The sequence below is a fragment of the Dromaius novaehollandiae genome, chromosome W (assembly GCF_036370855.1).
Source record: "Dromaius novaehollandiae isolate bDroNov1 chromosome W, bDroNov1.hap1, whole genome shotgun sequence".
Lineage (NCBI taxonomy): Eukaryota > Metazoa > Chordata > Aves > Casuariiformes > Dromaiidae > Dromaius > Dromaius novaehollandiae.
Window position 1 is genome coordinate 49,285,489 of NC_088130.1, and position 17,985 is coordinate 49,303,473.

The 17,985-nt window shown below is 37.4% G+C and overlaps 1 protein-coding gene across 2 annotated transcripts in view; it reads left to right on the forward strand.

Moving 5' to 3' along the window:
- LOC112995758 (3',5'-cyclic-AMP phosphodiesterase 4D) overlaps nucleotides 1-17,985 on the forward strand; it is a 604,531-nt gene that overhangs the window by 76,249 nt on the left and 510,297 nt on the right. For both annotated transcript variants that reach the window (XM_064500988.1, XM_064500989.1), the window contains exon 2: nucleotides 10,219-10,347. In XM_064500988.1, the coding sequence (XP_064357058.1) occupies nucleotides 10,219-10,347 (129 nt within the window). The remainder of the gene's footprint in view (nucleotides 1-10,218; nucleotides 10,348-17,985) is intronic.

Sequence of the window (17,985 nt, forward strand, 5' to 3'; positions counted from 1 at the left end):
GGGGGAAAGTTGCAGCATGTGGATGTGAAAATAGCGCAAGAAAGAGGCATCTGTGTTTCCGGAATAGAAGAATTCTGTTTGGAAGGGATGGACTTTATTTGAACCTCAAAGGAAGCAGATGTCATGTAAAATCAAGATGTTGTACTAAGGTTTTAAACTTTAATATAACTCAACCTCAGTGAGTTTTTAAACTCGGGAAGAGTGAAGGCAGACAGCTGTGAAATAGCACATGGTTCATAATGATGCATTCTCCTAAGGAATTTTGTGTCTTTATAGAAAAGTTGAGGTAGAAAATGGTGATTATCAAATAGGAAATCTGGAAGGACAGAACCAAGGGTGCCATTATTACAGGATGCAGAAAAGAAGAAAAGGGACATGTTTCTATTAAAAAAAAAAAGGGGGGGGGGGGTTGTACAACTAGTAGAAGCCTAAGAAATGTGGTTGGGAGAATATGAATATACAGTTTCTAATTCTGAGAAAAAGAGACAGGAAGCTGATGTGGTGAAGCAAGAGGATAAAGACAGCTCTTGAAAAGAAAAGGCACCCTTCAAAAAGTTGAAGTTGTATCCAAATGAGAAAAATAGAAAGAACTATAAAATCTGAAGCTGCATGTAAAAATGCCATGAGAAAGACCAAAAAGGCAATAGGAGTGAAGGTATGAAAGTATAAAATCTGCTAATAAATCTCTTCAGAATCATGAAGACAGCTAGAGAGAGTGGAGATAGATAATGCGTATAAAAGGAGCATTTGGCAAAGGCTTAGTGTGGGACATTTTAGGAAGGCTCTTATGATAGAATTTTTCTTGTAGGAGACATGAAAGGGTCTGTCTCAAATTTAAGTAGTAATAGTAGATGTTATGAAATAAATAGGTAAAATGGAGAAGGACAATGGACAGAAGAGTTCTAAAGGAGCTCAGGGATTAAACAGATGAATTACTAACTCTGAAATGTGGAACTGGGCATGGAGCAGAGCTTTGTGCTGTTCAACAGAATAAAATGATTCAGAAAAGGAAGTGAAAAATACGCTGACAGTGTGCTGGTGATACCAAGTTGTTCCTGGTGTTGACAACTATCAAAAATTGCAAAATCATTGAATGTGATTAAAATAGCAGATGAAATCTAAAATTAAATGTGAAGTGATACACATTGGGTGGGGGGGAACAAGCTTAAAGTTCCACTATGGGCTCTCACTGAATATTCGTGTGTAGAAATGAGATCTTTGGAACAAAAGTGTAGACAGCAGTATGAATAAGTTAGCTCGATGCTCAGAGGCCAAGGAGGAAGCTGGAAGGCTGGGAAGTGTGCAGAAAGCAGCAGAGAAGGAAGCAGGCAATGTCGTTATGTGCCGGTGTGTACGTGCCAAGACCACCTGTGTATTGGGCAGTGTGTGAGGTTCAGGTCAGACATCTCAAGTGTACCTGTTTTTACTAAGTAAATGTAGTATCCATTCAAAGCTGGGTAGGTATGCATGTGTTTGAGGATTTGCAGTGTGTCGCAGATATTTTAAGTCAGTTGGATGTTTAAAGGAAAGCATCCTTAGAGTCATTGTTAGCCAATGGGCAGATAACTGAGGTTAGCAGTAGTTGACCTTGCTCTTCCCACAGTGTTGCACATAGCAGCAGCACATGTACAGCATTCTCTTGCAGGTGTGACAATAAATGCAGCAAGGAAGCCTCTCCAAGAAGAGTGGAAAGAAGCAGGTTCAGAAAAGAGTGACAATAAAGATCATTGTGGAACAGGTTCAATATGAGAAATAGTTAAGCTGACAAGGACGGTTGAGGCTATAGAAGAGATGGCTGAGGGAGAGTAACAGCCGTCCCCTCAGGGGTGCCCCGCTCTGGGGTGGGGTGGCCACTGTCCCCTCGAGGGTGTCCTTGCTCTGGCATGCGGTGGCTGCGGTCCTCTCAGGGGTGCCCCGCTCCGGGGTGGGGTGGCCTCAGAAGGGCTCCCCTCTGGGGACCAGTGCCCCCTTCCCTCAGCGCCTCTGTGCCTGCACCTGCCCCTATGCGGTGCCTGGCCTCCTCTGATTGGCTGGAGCTCTGGCACCCACAGGGCCGTTACCAAACAGGCTGGAACTGGCCCTGACCGGTATTGGGTAGCTCATGTCCTCCTCCCACCAAGGGCACCCCTGCGGCTCCGGCTTCTTGAGCTCTGCAGCCTATGCCCGGTACACTGTGTTATCAAACCAAGCAGCGATAGGGAAGCACAACTGTACCTATTGTTCTACCAGCAGAGTAGTTGAGTAGTTCCTGGCCTGTTTTGGGCCCTGGCCCGCTGGTGCGCTCCCTGGGACTTGGTACAGTTGGGAGTCAGAGATGGGCATGGGCTGTTCCCAGTGTGCTGCCCAGGTGCTGCTGCACAGTTGTTGAGGCTAACAAAATTTAATGTCTTGGATGCAGGCTGGCAGGATCAATGCTAGCCAGTGCTCCCAGGTATGTCTATTTTATCAGGAGATACATAGACTCATGTGACTCAATGTCAAACGTGTATTTCATTTCAGTGTGAAAAGGAGTGTCCTAACTGTGGAATATGGTGTTCTTTTAGTTAAACTCTATTTAGATACCAACAAACACTCATAGTATAATGCTAACGCTGCTCTTGTTTCTTCTGTGCCAGAAATGAATTTGTTTTATTGCAAGACTAGTAAAGAACATGCTTTGGTTACTCTCTCTCCACTATTTTCTGTCTTCCTTTGATATGTTTTTTAGCATGAGAAAGATTGAAGAGAAAAAAAAGTTTTGACTACATTTAAAAAAAAAGGGGGGGGGAAATATTACTCCATTATAACATAGATTATTCCCACTGTGTTAAAGGTGAGCACGTGCTACTTTCCTTGTGGTCACACTTGGTAGTTAGCCTTGTACATGAAGTAGGACTGCACATACTTTGATAAAGAACTATCTTGTTTTGTTCAGTCTTTTATATAACCCCTACCACTGACGCAGCCCTAGTGCCTGGCTGTGAGTACGTAGTGCTAACACCCAGAAGTCACTAGTAAAATACTAATAATTGGTTCGTATGTCTATAAATGCACCTATCAAATACATAGTCTTAAGGAAAACATAGTTAGTAGAAATATTTTTACTGAAAATATCTTAATACTTTTAAAGTATATGATACAGAAATCTTTTCTAATCCCAGTTTGATTAAATTATATAGGCATGTAGTGAAAATGGTTATCAGATTCCCAATCTTTTTCTTGGCTGTCTCCCCCCAGCCTCAACACCTGACTCAGTTCCCCAGCTTTCGTATATCTGTCCTTCTGTTCTAAGACTTTTTTTCCAGATAAGAAAGTACCAGGCACTTAACTCTGCATGGATGGAAGTTATATTAAAAAAAAAAACCCAAAGTGGACTTTAGTGTTCTCCTAGAGGTCATGTTGTATTCTGCTGTATTAAAAAGCCAGCATTCTGCCAGATAATCCTCATTATGCACCATACATAGCTATGATTAATAACATTTATGATTGCATCCTCCCAAAACTGCATAGCATCAATACTTTTATTGTATCAATACAGTAATATAACTGCTTAAGGAACTTTTAAAAGTAGAAGTCTTCTCCTTCTTGTAGCAGCTGCAAAAGTTTCCAGAAAAGTTGTTCTCATAGCTTTGGCTTCTTGTGTTTTAATTGTTGGAGAAAGTATGTAGGAAAGTAATCCTCTGGTATTGCCTGATCGTGTTCCATAGCATCTTAGGGATTTGCATTTCCAGAAAAATGGGGTAGAGTACTCAACAATCAAGAACTGACAGTTAAACTGTTTGCTAGCTGATGGCTAGATTTGTGATTAATACTTGTAGAGGCATTATTGTTAAAGGTAATAATGGTAAGTATTATTTCCCTTTGAAAATTAAAGAAAATGACTGAAAATAAAGTTTTCTGTGAGTGTGATGAGTTCATGTATGTTCTACTGAAATGATATTTTGATATCATCTAGATCAATAGCAAAATTACCATTTTCTCCAGTGAACAGATGATTTCATTTACATATCTCTCATGCTAACAGAAGAGGTTATTGCAGTAACAGGAAATTCCAAGAAAACACTAAAATAACAACAACTGTGAAATAATTGGGTCTATTTGCCATCTTTAAATGCTATTTTTGTGAAGTCTTCAGATATGTTAATATTGTATGCAATACGTTTCTTCAGAGAACTCCCTAAGAGTTCTGAAACATTGTCTTTTATGGTAATGTTTTGGTACTTTGGAGGATGTAAGGGAAGAAGAAATAAGCTTTTCTTCACCTTTATAATACAGGTAAGTTTCATGACTGTTTGATGTAACATTGAATCTTTTTAACCATTTGATACAATATTTATGTTGTTGTTTGCGCTGCCTTTTGTCAAATGCAAAGAGCATGGAATGCTCACACTGTTTGTTTTTTACAGCACATAAGCATGTAAATAAAGATATTATGTACATTCTATTTGATATTACTTCACTTTGTAAAAGTTTCACTTTTCTAAAATAATTAACATACCTGAGGTTTTGGTTAGGTCATTCAGTTGTCAACATCAGTTTATAGATATTCATTTTCTTTAGAACAATGGAATTTGTTTTAGACTTTAACTTACACTTTCCTTATTTAGGTTGGTGTATATCCTTACTGAAGAAATGCATGATTATGAAAAATACCTACAGTGTGAATCAGACTACAGAAAATGTGTGATATTCAAAGAAGGGAGGCAAAAAGCTAGTCTAGCTAGGCAAGTTTGACAGATTTCTGGGTCAGACTGTACCTTACAATAAAAGAAATAAATGGCCAGTAGAGTGATAATAGGAGCACATTTGGTCTTGAATATTGAAGTATATATTTGCGTGATTCTCTCTTACATGTAGATTTCTCAAGTCTTGGTCACAATTTTCCATATGTCCTGATTTCTTTTCTTCTCAGTCATAATAACTAGAAAAAACTATGTATGTAGAAATACATTCTCATGCTAAGCTTAGAAAGGATGAATAAAAAATTAACATGTGGCCTGAAGAAGGTGGACTTAAATGCATTCATATTTTGGGACCTCTGTCCTCCACATGTTCCTGGGTTTCTTTTGCAAGTCTGTACTAGTTGTCTAGATCATTTACAGTCTGTTGCTCTTGAAAATGTTATCCATGTGGCTTAATAGATTCATTGGAGTGCCTTTGCTCTTTTGATTCAGCTTTTTTCTTTTGTATGCTCTTGCTGTGCTGGAAAAGAGCAATGTCCCTAAACAGCATCTCCAACTGAAATTAAACAAACCAACATTAAAGTGTTCCAGAATCAGTCTTGGTCACTGAATGAGTCATATGCACTGCAGAGAGCAGCTCAGGCCTATTGGTTTCTTATCCTCAGTTATTGCAGAGGGACTGTGCTTTGCTTGTCTTTGAGATTAAAATCTGTAAACAACAAACTTATTCAGAGCAATGGCAGGTCTCTTATGGCAGATGAGAGAGACAGGTAGATAATTCAATAGATCTTTAATCCCCTGTGATGATGTGTTTGTTTTTCCGTCTTTTTAACTGAAGGAATTTTGGCTGCCTTATCAGCCCAGAACTGCTCAGAAATAGAGACTTGTCAGAGATGAACTGTATTAGTTCTCCACCTCACTCATGAGTACAGATGTTGGGTGGCAACGGTGAGTAAGACAAATCTAAAGTCCTTGTTACACCTTTCACAGAAAGATTTTAGGCAGTGATTGGCAACTAAAATCACTATTTAGAGTCTTTCTAAATGATGAGTGTTTCCAAATGATAAACTGTAACTTTTGTGTTTGTAGTCAGGAGAAAAAATTTAAGTCTAGAGGTCTGATAACTGCTCTGATACAGATACAGTTGCCTCTGGAATTGGGTTTGGTAAAATAGTGATTTAAAAAGTACCATAATCTTGCTAGCTGCTTGTAGTCTACTCACCAAAATCACTTTAGAAGGGCAGTCTGACTCTGTGTACTGAAATCCCTCTGCTCAAGTTTTAGATGAGTACCTAAGGTGAAGGAACTTAAATAACGTAAGAATTGGCAAGCATGGCATGTGTGCATGTGGATCACTGACTCCTCCCAGAAGAGAGCATCTTGCACTTAATTACTGTTTGTTCAATGTCTAGTATGTGGTAGATAGGCAGTAATTATGCACAAACAGTAAATGCTTGAGGTTTTTCATGGTTAAGTCATAAATATTGAAAAAAGTAAGAGATTCCTGGCCAGTTCAATGTATGCCAGTACAACTTTTTGTGAAAGTTTTTGAATAATAAATAGCATGAAGGGAATCTAAGGCTACCTGGCAAACAAAAAGAGTGCGAGTTCATCAAACTGTGCTCCAGGAATTATTCTGCAGTGCTTTTTTTTTTTTTTTTTTTTTTTTTAAAGAAAACATATTCCTACTATGAAAACATGTACATACAGATATCTTCACCCTGGAATCTGCTCAAGCAATCCAGCTAAATTTCTGGTTGTTTTTCATTTTTCCTCTTTGAATACTTCTCTTCCCCCCCCCCCCCCCCAATTTCTTGTAATATCCTGAAGTGAATGATAGTGTTCCCCTTTGTTTAAATATGCTGTTTGCTCCATGGCCCTCCACTGTATTCACATATCTTGGAAGAGTAGCCAAAACATACACTTAGAATACAAGAAGGAAATTGTTTTTATTTTTTCATATCACCCCAAAAGCTGTTTAGAAAAAAAAAATCTTATAACTGAGATAACTCAGTAGAAGCATGTGCATTTAAATTTGCCTTTATTGTTTAAAGGCTAAATGATAGTGTGTATAAGGACGTGTCTGCTGATTGTGTGAACTGGAGTTGTGTTAAATGCTCAGATTTATTATTTAGACTCAGGAAAAAGCTTTGGGTTAAAGCCACTAGCTTTTTTTTTTCTTTGATGTTCTGTGTTTGACAGTTTCTATTTTAAAAGTAATTATTAAGGCTTAATAACTAAGATGGAGAAATAAAAGGATAGAGATTGTCCTATTTAAAGTCAACTATGAATAAATTCTGTTTGCACTATTTATTTTGCTAATGTTTTCTATTTGTTTTGCTAATACTTTGATCATATTTGCACCTCAGTCTAATCCTTGATGGCTAAATCTCAAAGTTCTTAAGATTTTGAGATTTGATGTTGAAAAATTGGTCTTTTCAAGTGCCAGTCATTATTTAGGTTAAAGATTCCCAGGTAGACTGATGTGTCTAAAATCTATTTTTATGCCTGAGATGTAAGTGCATAAATGTCTTGGTTTGTGGTTTTGCCATACTGGCATCTTACCCTCTTTTTCTCTTTACATGTTTCCACAAATTCAATTATATAAAGTTATACTTTTTTACCCTAGATTGTATTTTTGATTGGATGATGGAGAGAAGGTGATAGCTAGGAAAGATTTTGCATTTATTTCTTTTTTTTTTTTAATCTAAAATTACAGTGTTGAAAATGAGACTTTTAAACTGGCCTGAGATTATATGCATACATTATGTGATATTTGGACATAGAATTTGCTCTAAGAAAACAGAATTTGTTTGAAAATACTTATGTGAACATTTGAAGTCCTGTTCTGTAGCATAAGATGTTTCTGCTGTTCTTGTTTCCTGGAGGTCCTTGTTAAAGAAGCCTTCTGTCAAGAAGAAAGGAGAATCACTGAGAGCAAATTTGGGTGCAGCATCTCTAGAGGTGACACTATGTGTTACGTATGATTATGTAATCAGCTCCATAGTTTCAGCAGATAAGGAGATCTGTCATTTTCACCAGGAGTGTAGTTTATAGTACCTTGAATAAAAATTCGGGAAGCTTTAAAGCATAGCATGGTCTGCCTGTATGACTCGTGTCCCTGTTGTATTAAACTGCACCAGTTTGGCTGCTGGACCCTGCTCTAGACTGGCTGAATGAGATACTTTCTCTAAGGGTTCTTTTCCTGTGGTGGCATGTGGTGATTCTAGGTATTATCTCCCTGGAAAAAGTTATCAAGGAATGTTCACCAGTCTCTTCTGTCAAACGGTTCCCTCTTCAAACTTCATCCCAAGCATGGAATATTCTTTGTTCTTTCTTTTGTGTTCAGTGATTTTAAAGCGTCTGCTATTCTGCTTTCTGGCTGTATTTTGGATTCGCACATTAGGGATATTTGCATAAACACAGCTGAATGTGTTTAAGACAAACTCTTTTAACATGTGAAAGAAATAATTGACCTCATCTCATGTGTTACTCCTGCTTTCCTTTCTTAGAGCCATAAACTAGTAACTTGCTTCTGTACATGGTCCCATATAATTTATGTAGCTTGGGTGAATTTTGTTTAAATGTACTTACTTGCTTAATTTGTTAACTGTGTGTTTCTCCTGAGTGTATTTTGAACATTACTGGAATGGATTAAATGGTGATTTATTTAATTTTATGTCCATTTTGTCCTATAGCTATGCAAAATAGAAAAAGTAATGTTAAGAAACTCTTTTGTGGGTACTGCTTTGTATGTAGAGATTGCAAATAAAAGATGTATCAATGAAAATTCTTTTCTTTATTTTCCCCTCAAAACATAGATAGGTATGGCTTTTATGTGTATTTTATATATTCATATATGTCAGTAATGTCTGATAAGATAAAATTTTCTGAGAATGTGAATTTTCTTGAGGAAAGCTTATAGCAGTATCCTACAAATAGATTAAGATCTTTTTTTTTTTTCTATGTGGTCTCTTGATCCCCTTCTATGTGCTCCCAAGTTTACTGATGTGATTCTTGTGGTTTTTCACCTAAAGACTCTACCACCTATGTGCATAAGCATTTACACATACACATTTAAATCCTGTATATTTTTTGTTTTAAAACTGTGAAGGCACAACAGTGGTGCATGTGTGTTCATATATGATCTCATCTAACTATGAAAAATATTACATGTTTCTTCAACAGTTGACTTTGTTTCTCTGTTACCGAATGCTGCCTATAAATAATTAAATACATAAATAATCAAGATATATTTATTATGTATCCGAAGGTAGTGGCAGAGTTTTAGAAAATAAAATAATGGGTAGCATGTTGGAGGCTTGCTCATGTGTTGAGTTGAGGAGGTTTCTTGGGAAGGAAAGCCCAACTTTTAGATCTGTCACAGATCACGATGTTCTGTGTATGTTGGGGGGGGAGGGGAATACACCTGTGTGTGTGTGTATGTGTGCTTGCATATTCATATGAATATGTTTTGCTCTTAGTATCAAACTGACACTTAATGGCTACTTTTCTGATGTTGCTAAAGTGGTCTTTCAAATTAGATACTTCAAAGTATCTCACACAGAACTTAGTCATTTTAGAACAATGTTATGTTAGCAAAACTACGCTAGTGTGGATGAAGCTAACCTAGCAAAATGTTTTTTGTACCTGTATGACTTGTATCAGTGATGTGGCTGCCCATGAGGGAATAAGCTATACCTGTAATTTTGGTGTTATGATTGAGTCTCCATTAGGAGCTTTTGCTAGAAAGGCTCCGTTGGTCAGAAACTGCACTTTGTCTCATCTTGGCTGACAGAGCTAAGGAGAAAAGTGTCTGCAGAGATGTACCTAGCCCACATGAGAATATAAATCTTTCAGCTGCCTCATCCTAGAGCCATATGAATTTCCCTTTTACTCCACTCTTCCATGATGACTGCTATGCACTTTACCCAGAGGCTGATGAATGCCGCTTTTCAAAGCTGCTGTGCCATGTCATTATCAGCAGCCAAGGCTTATGCTTAGTTGTTATTATAATACAAAGGCCAATTTGTCAAACTCTGACACCTATATAAAAGTACCCAAGTGCTGGTTTAACCATCCTTAGGCACCTAGATTTGAAAATTACTTTGACTCTCTTTCTTCCTGTGGATTTAGCATATGTCTGCTGGTCTGAATTGTGTTCAGGTTAACAGATGTCTCTCAGATCAGACCAAGAAACTGGCTAATACCAAATAAGGTCTATGTTATTATTAAAAACAACTGCCAGTATCTCGTTAAATTTCTGTGGCAAAAGCTCTGCCTCAAATGTCTGCAATTTTCTGTAATTTTTTGGGTTGGCATGCATTTGTTAGTGACGGGAAAACAGCCACCATTCATAGGTGTGCTTATTTTAATGGGTTATATGATTCAGTGTAACTGTGTGTATTATATGGTTTAGTGCTACATGAAACGTCTGCTCTATTGTGTTTTATGAATATTTGCAACTTTCAAGTACTGTGAAGCAGCAGCCCATACCTGGATGTTGCGCAACAGGCAGAGACCTTGATGCTAATTGAATAAATTAATTTTCTTTCAGTATAACAGCTGGTATTTGAATGGTCAGGAGCCTAAAACATCTACTCTGAAACTTGCAGAACACTTCAGATTTAGTGACAGAGTCGTCATGAACAAGTATACCTGTACTCTTCATGGCAGGAGTAAAAGTGTAAGTAGAAGATTTTATTTTCCTTGCTTTTATTCGTTTTATCAGTATTCTTCCAGATCTCGTATGTCTTATGTTAGCCTTTCACATACCATTTGCTGAGTAGTATACCAGCTACGATAAGATCTGTATTAGCTTTCCCCTGCTCTTGTATCTGTATCCTTAATAAATATGTATATATGACATGCACCCTCAGAGATAAGATTATTGAATAATTGTTTCGAATGATTTTTGGAACTGCGACATACATTTTTGTGAATGTATTTTATGCAGTGTTATTAAAAGTGAGAATTTTCTTCAGCATTCATTGAAATATAAGCTTATACATTATCTTATAATACACTCAGGTATATACCCCTGCACTGATGTGGTTATCAAAGACTCCATTGGAGTTGATAATGCCTTGTAGAAGTGTTGACTGCAAAATGCTCCAGGTGAGCAGTGAGATAATATGCTAATGATATATGCATGGGTTAGGATGAGGCTTAATTTTGTTTGTTTACTGGTCTTTGTGGTGTTCTTGTCCTGTGTATTTCTCTCTCCCAACATGCAAGAGTACTCCTGAAACAGAAAGGCGTGGATGCTCCTGTAGCCTTTTCTGTTTTCCAGACTCTTCATGGAACAACAGTAATGCATTGTACTATATACTGATGAGACTGCCCTACAGGTGCAGACAAGAACTGAATGTTCCTTCCTAATATGCTATTTGCTATGTTTAAGCTTTCCAATATGCCCCTTCTCCTAATGGCTAAGAATATTTTATTCAAGTGCTTTGATAAATGGCAATAGGAAAGAAAAGTTCTTGTGTCTCAGACACTGCATCTACAGATCTAGTTCTCTGTTTTCTGAGGCCTCCCAGCTTGTAGGTAGACAAAGTTCACTTGAGAAATATTCCAAATTACTCTGGATCCAGGTTTTCAGTTCTCCTGTGAGTCTCTGCTGCCTTGCACTGCAATGACATTGGAACTGCTGTCTCAGCTTGTTGCCACTAATGCCTGGTGTGTCTGCTACTTTCTCCCCTTTCCTTCCTCTGCTTCCTCATCCAGTGGAGCTGGTTCTTGGACCAAGAGGATGACCTTAGTTGATTTTATCCAGAGCTGCTCAAATACCTCCATATTCTCATAGCTATGGGAAAGTGATGCAGACATCTGAGTAGGCCTAGTGTGGAGCTTCCTGAATTTGGCAAACTGTATTTGCTTGAGCTCCTTGCTATTGAGAGCAGTTGCTCTTTTGGCTTATTCTTAAGATTATTATTTTTAATATTTTGTGTAAATATCTTTTTCTTCCCATAATTTTGCCATATGTGCCATCAACATACATAAGTATATTCACAGAGGAAAGTGACAGAAGTAAGGTAAATTCCTCATGGTACCAATGTTCAATGCATGGATGAAATAAACAGCCTGGTATGGCTTAATCTTCTGAAGGTGGTTATTCAGAGTGCTTAATAAACCTGGCTATTACTGTTTTTAGATGTGATAAGGAATCATGTGAAGTACAAAGCTGTCCAAAAAAGTTTTAGAAAACTGTAAATCATTAAATTCTAACTTTAGTTGATCTAAGTTGGTTTGGCCAAATTTTGTGGAAAGACCAACATTGTTTCAGTTGAAGTTAACCAGATGATTTGAGACAAATTATTCACCTTTATTAATTCAAAAAGGATCATATTTTAGTACAAATATCCTAGTATAGGTTTTGTGAAATGTGAACTTCTAAGAGTTCAATAAATAAGTTGAAACAGAGCCTGAAAGAGAAATTTTAAGCCTACAAAATGGACTTCGTTATTTCGTATTAGTATTAAATTCTGGTACGTCCTGCTGTGTGAACTCGATCATGACCACTTGGAGATATTTTTCTTTAAACTGGAAATATAAAACGTTTCTTACTGTTTTTTCTTTTTTAATTACAAAATATGTGATCCTTATGGAATTATTTTAAGCAGTGTGGTAGCACGCTGTTGAATTAATTCCTTGACAGTTGTTGTTTGGCGGGGAGGGGTGGCAGGGTCATTCTATTTGAACCAAAGTGACTTTGGAAAAGTGTCTCATTATGTTTGAGTACTGCTGAAGATTTCATGTCACATGATGATCACATCTTCCACAGTTCCTATGTGTCTATCAGTATGAACTTGCATTATAGAAGTTATATATAGTCTGAAACCAGTTGTTTCATCAAAGACCTGCTAATGAATAAGGAAAGATGTCACCAGTGAACTGAGTAATTTTGAAAAAAGAACATGGCTTTTATTTCTTGGGTAGATGTCATGTAGTTTTCAAAGAGGTTTTTGTGTTTCTAGGATTTCAGCAGCATGGCAATCAAAGTCCTGGTTTGCTGGTCTCAGAATGTCACTGAACATAATTTATTCCATATGGAAGACAAACTTGCAGATGTGTGCAAACACTGGTTTTTAACCAGATGGAGAAATAACTATGCACATCATGAACCAGCTGAAGCTTCATTTAACACTGTAGAATAATACAAACTGTAGGTAGAAAAGATACTACCATTTCCAGTTTTTCTGACAATACAATAGTTAGAATACTGACTAGTGTTGCTGCAAGTTGAAGGACTGATGCTGTAAAAAAAAAAAAAAAAAAAAAAAAAAAAAAACTTTGCAAGAGATCTTTTCATTGAAAATATGTTGCTAATATTTATTTTTAAATTTCCTCTGATAGATTTTTTTTTTAATTCCATTGCTTGTACTTCGTGTCCTGAGACACCAGAACACGGATAGTCCTGCTAGTCCTCCACCCTCTCTCTGACTGGTTTGCACAGTATTGTTATGCATTCTGCTCTTGATTGCTGATGGAGTTGCATTTAACCGTGTGTTGTGATGTAGGTTTATATAGGACTTAGCTCCTTCTTTCACTCCTGCTCACAGCATTCAGTGAGAATGTCTGCATTTATATTCTTTAAGTGTATGCAGACTATTTGTTTATACCCTTAGTTGGTTTCCTTAGATAGGTTTTTGTTTCTTTAACTGATTACCTCATACATAAAATCCTCCATTCCTGAAATGTCTCTATTGCTGATGTCTTGAACTGTTCAGAATAATCTAGATGTGTTATTGTTTTGGCTTCTGTTATTTACCATCTAGTACTTAAATACAGCTAGATATTGTTCTTTTTAACACTCCTGTCTAATTTGATTCCCTTTTTTCTTATAATGTTACTTCTGTGATAAAATAGAGAGTTTAGTTAGCACTGATCAGCTATGGAAACAAACTTTTTTGAATATTTTTATAATAAAATATTAAACTTTATTATTTGTGTTTCGGAAGGGGTTCAAATTTTTTTATAACTGGGTGGAAAACCCAATGTATTTCTAAAGCATATACGGATTCAGACAGCTTTATGAATTTCAACAGTGATTATTCTTTATCAAAAAGCATGCTAAAATACATTATTTGTTAATGTTTTTTAAGTCAAACTTTCAGCCTGTGTTCAGGTAAATTAACACAGCTTTACTGATCAGTAATGCACCATTGGTCATAAATAATTTTCAGTAGCAATTGTTTTCAATAGTATTATAATAGTTAGTTTTCTAAGGGAATATACTGGAGGCATTTTGGCTCAGCTGAAGGAAATAAGATTCTACTGCAGGTGATATTTGATGAGAGTGCCAGTATATGTGGAGGAAAGAATAAAGTCTGAATGTTACACTGTGTGGGCGTTTATCTTGGAACATTGTGTCAAAGTGAGTCAACTCTTGTGAAATCGGAAAGTAGCTATACTGCAAGAAAATGAACCAACCAGGGGGATATGTTTAGCAACTGGTCCTACTTAAACTGCAGGATTTCAACAGCTTAAATAAATAAATAAATAATAAAAAAACAAATAAAAAAAAAAAAAAGAAAGGTGTGGGGAAACAGAATTAGATCTGCTGTCAAGAACAAAGGCTTCTGTGTGCCTCAACAGCATTTGGTCAGCCTTTTACCTTGAGAATCCCTGTAAAAGCCCAGAACTCTGAGACCATTTTGAATTCAGGAAGGTATTACATTTAAAAGGTGTATTTTCAACAACTAATTTGAGTTCTGGGTAAACTACAGATCAGTAGTAAGAGGCAGACAAAATAAACGGCTATCTCATTCAGTGATCAAAACTTCAAAAGTGAAGTTGCAACTGGTCATGGGATCAAAAGATGCTGGACCTCAAATAAGGGCACACAGAGAGCCTACAGCAATGCTCCTGAGAGCTTAGCTGCATGCAGAAGCTGGAAGAAAAATTCATGTCTGAATGCAAAATGTGCATGGAGCACCCATAGAGATGAAATGCAAAATAAAGCAGAGAGCTATTTGCAAGCAACTGACTCACTGAGATGTTTTCATCTAAAGCACTTAAGTCTAGATTGTCATAACCCTTGCTAAGGTGCGGGGGAGCGAAAAGGAAGTTAAAAACTTCCGTTATTCCTGTGCTCATTTCTGCTTAGATTTTGACTCATGGAGATGACAAGAGCAGGGGCTCTTTGTCCGTCATTCCCCCTGTGAGCAAGTGGTTAGGGAGAAGCAACATCCTCCTGTTGCTCCTCTACTCACCAGCCAGAATAGCTCTTCAGCAATAGGGTAAGATACTCTGCAGCAAAAGTGTAGAGAGATGTATTCCTCCTCCACAGAGCCTGTGGAGGAACTGCAAATGAGTTCAGTCCTGGGCCTGTTCCTGTCAGTGCAGTTCTGTCAGACAGCAATCATGGCTTTAGCAAATAGTTGTAAGTAACCAATTCATCAACAAAAAGGGGAGGACTTCAGCAGTGAGCCAGCGGTATTCCAGAAGCACTTTTCAAAATAAATTTGCATTACTTCCAAATAAACGGATTTTTATGTTATTGCCAATGGTTAGGTCCATTTGTTATCTGATATAAGGATATTTAGAGGGAAATGGGTTCTTTATTAATGGGAAGCACATTACATATGTTTGGCCTTCTTCTACCTCCCCCCCACCCCCACCCCAAATCTGTAATACTGTGTTTGCAAAGGAAACAAAGGATAGAAAAGCCAAAGTTGGGACATTGCTAAGGGGCAAATTGAAGCCCATTCAGTGCTGCTGCCTTCCCCTTAATGTCAGTTACTATGACTGACTGGCAGAACAGACATTTTAAGCAGCAAATTCGCTGAGGCAGAGCAGCAGGTGATGCACAGGAAATGCCTGAAGAGAGAGAGAATAATGCCTGAAGCAGTGTTAACCCTTTCTGCATGTTTTCTAACACACTCTCTCTGTGCGAGGTAGTAACTTATGTCCACAGTGAGAGTGCTGTCTGAGAAAGAATAGCTGGATTTGACCCCTAATAAATTAATTCTGTTAATAGTCAGTTACCGTTGATTAAATTGAGTAGTTTTGGATGCATTTACTGCATTGACATGTATACATTGAAATTGCTTTTCACTGTGGAGAAGGATCTATAGCAGGGATATTGTAGTGTATTTTTGACAAAGCAATTGCAAATGAGTGTCTTTCCTCCCACTCATTCTGGATTTCTTCCTTTCTGTCTTCCACCCTCTCAAATCTCTTATGGATGTTCCTACTGTTTCCAGCCATCCCGTTCTGATCAGATCTCAAAAGCTGTTCTCCATGCTTTTCTTCCTTCTACTTCTGATATTTCTGACACTAATACACATACTTTTGTCATCATTCTCTCCTTTTTGTGAGTCATCTCCTGGTTCAGCTCCAGTCTACCTTCTTAACTGTTAGTTCCAGCTTTTGAAGTAAGTCTTCTTCCTTCCTAAATCTCAGCCTTGGGCAATACTTAAAAGTTTACCTCTCATAACTATGCTGTTTTAGAACATGAAAACACTCCCACCTCTGTACAAACTGAAGTAGCAATCCTAAACTATAACTCAAATGTCACCCACAGTTATGTAGATTAAAAAAAATCTGCAGGCTAATAACATTTATTTAGTTTAAATTATACAAACAAAAAATTTCCCTTGATGGTTTGAGTGGGTCTGAAGGAGAACTTGACAGCTCAGCTACGCTAGCAAGCCCTTGAAGTGTAGTGGAGCCTTTTCTCTTTGTAATTCTTGAATATTTTCATCACAGGCATTCTCTATTCCTGTTCTTTCTCTCCCCAAGAATTATCATCTGCACATGAGGCTCTGTCTCTTTCAAAAACGTGGATTACTTTTATACTTCTGAATCTTTTCACCTTGTGCTGGAATTCAGGCCATTTTTGAGATGCTCAGTGGATCGCTTAGGCCCTGTTTACTGGGAAGGGCTCTCAGGCATTCATATGAGAATTATACCTACTTTCATGTTTTACTGCCTACTGACATGAATTGGGCAAAAACAAATCTTCTCTGAAACCAGCTCTAGTGCTCTTGCTTTTGCTGTTTGAGGGAACTCTCATCTCACCTTTGTAATCATTTACTACAGGGATAAAGTTAAATGAACCTGAGGATTCTACTTTGTGGTTGTAAGAGAATATGCTTGCCTCAAAGAGTGTACGCTTAAATGGAATTCAGAGAAAAGGAATAGGAAAGGATATGATTGATAACTGAAATGATCAAGAGGCTGGAGCAGATGCATTAGGAGGAGAGACTGTGAAGACTGGGACTTTACACCTCACACTGATGAAGGCTGGCAGGCAGGGAGGGGAGTAGAGGATAAACATGAGCGGTGGCTAAAGTAAATAAAGAACAGTAATACAACATGGTCTTTCCCTGCTCAACTTCTTTCACTTATTGCTGTATATTTCTTAGCCATTACTTATCCACGTCTCCGCACTGTTCTCTGTTCTTCTTTAAATATGAAAGAGATATTTCAGGCACCTCAGATCATGATCCTCCTCATCCTTTGAATCCCTCTTTCAGACAAAATTCTGGAATGATGCCTAACATGCGGCTAACTACTGATTAGAATGAGGGGCACACGAAGGGAACAAGCATGTGACTGATACACACTATATGCAGTAGAAAATGGAAATATAATGCTGTATAATTTGATGGTATATCTCTCCACCTATTATCTGTCACTTGTTGTTTTAAATTGCAAGTTATGGTCAGTATCTGTGTCTGTCACAGTGCCTGCAATGGCTAGAACAATTGCTTCTCCAGTGTGGTAAGGTTCTTGGCATACTTGAAATATAAACATTAAATAATTTTAACAAAAACATGTAAATGTCAAGGATTCAGAAGTATGATAGGTGTAACTACTAAAAGTAATCAAGAGTGGTAATAAGCAGTTGCGTGGAGGATGTTTGTAGGAGAACAAGTACCATAATTGATGGCAGAATAATTTGCTAGATATTTTTGTGGGAAATGAAAATAGATATGGTTTCAGACATGCAAGTTGTTACTGAAAGATACACATAATCTCTAGAAAGGGTTGCTGTTCTTTGGCCACTGAGCATACACTAGACGTGAAGAGTTTGAAACAGAATGTGAATAACCTGAGTAGTAATAAAATTTCTGATTGGGTTGACAAAAGCAGCAAGTTTCAGAACTGGGACTATCCCTGAACTCTTAGACTGACCTGTTGTTATTGGAGTATTACAATTTAGTTTGTGTTCCTTTAGCAGGGGCTTCAAGAAACAGCTGTGATTTCATGTGCAAAATGAAATTTAGCATGCAGGTGCAAGTGACAAAGTATCACTTGAACTTACAGAATGTGATCAGCTTCTGTTCTAGGTATTTTACAAATGAAAAAATAT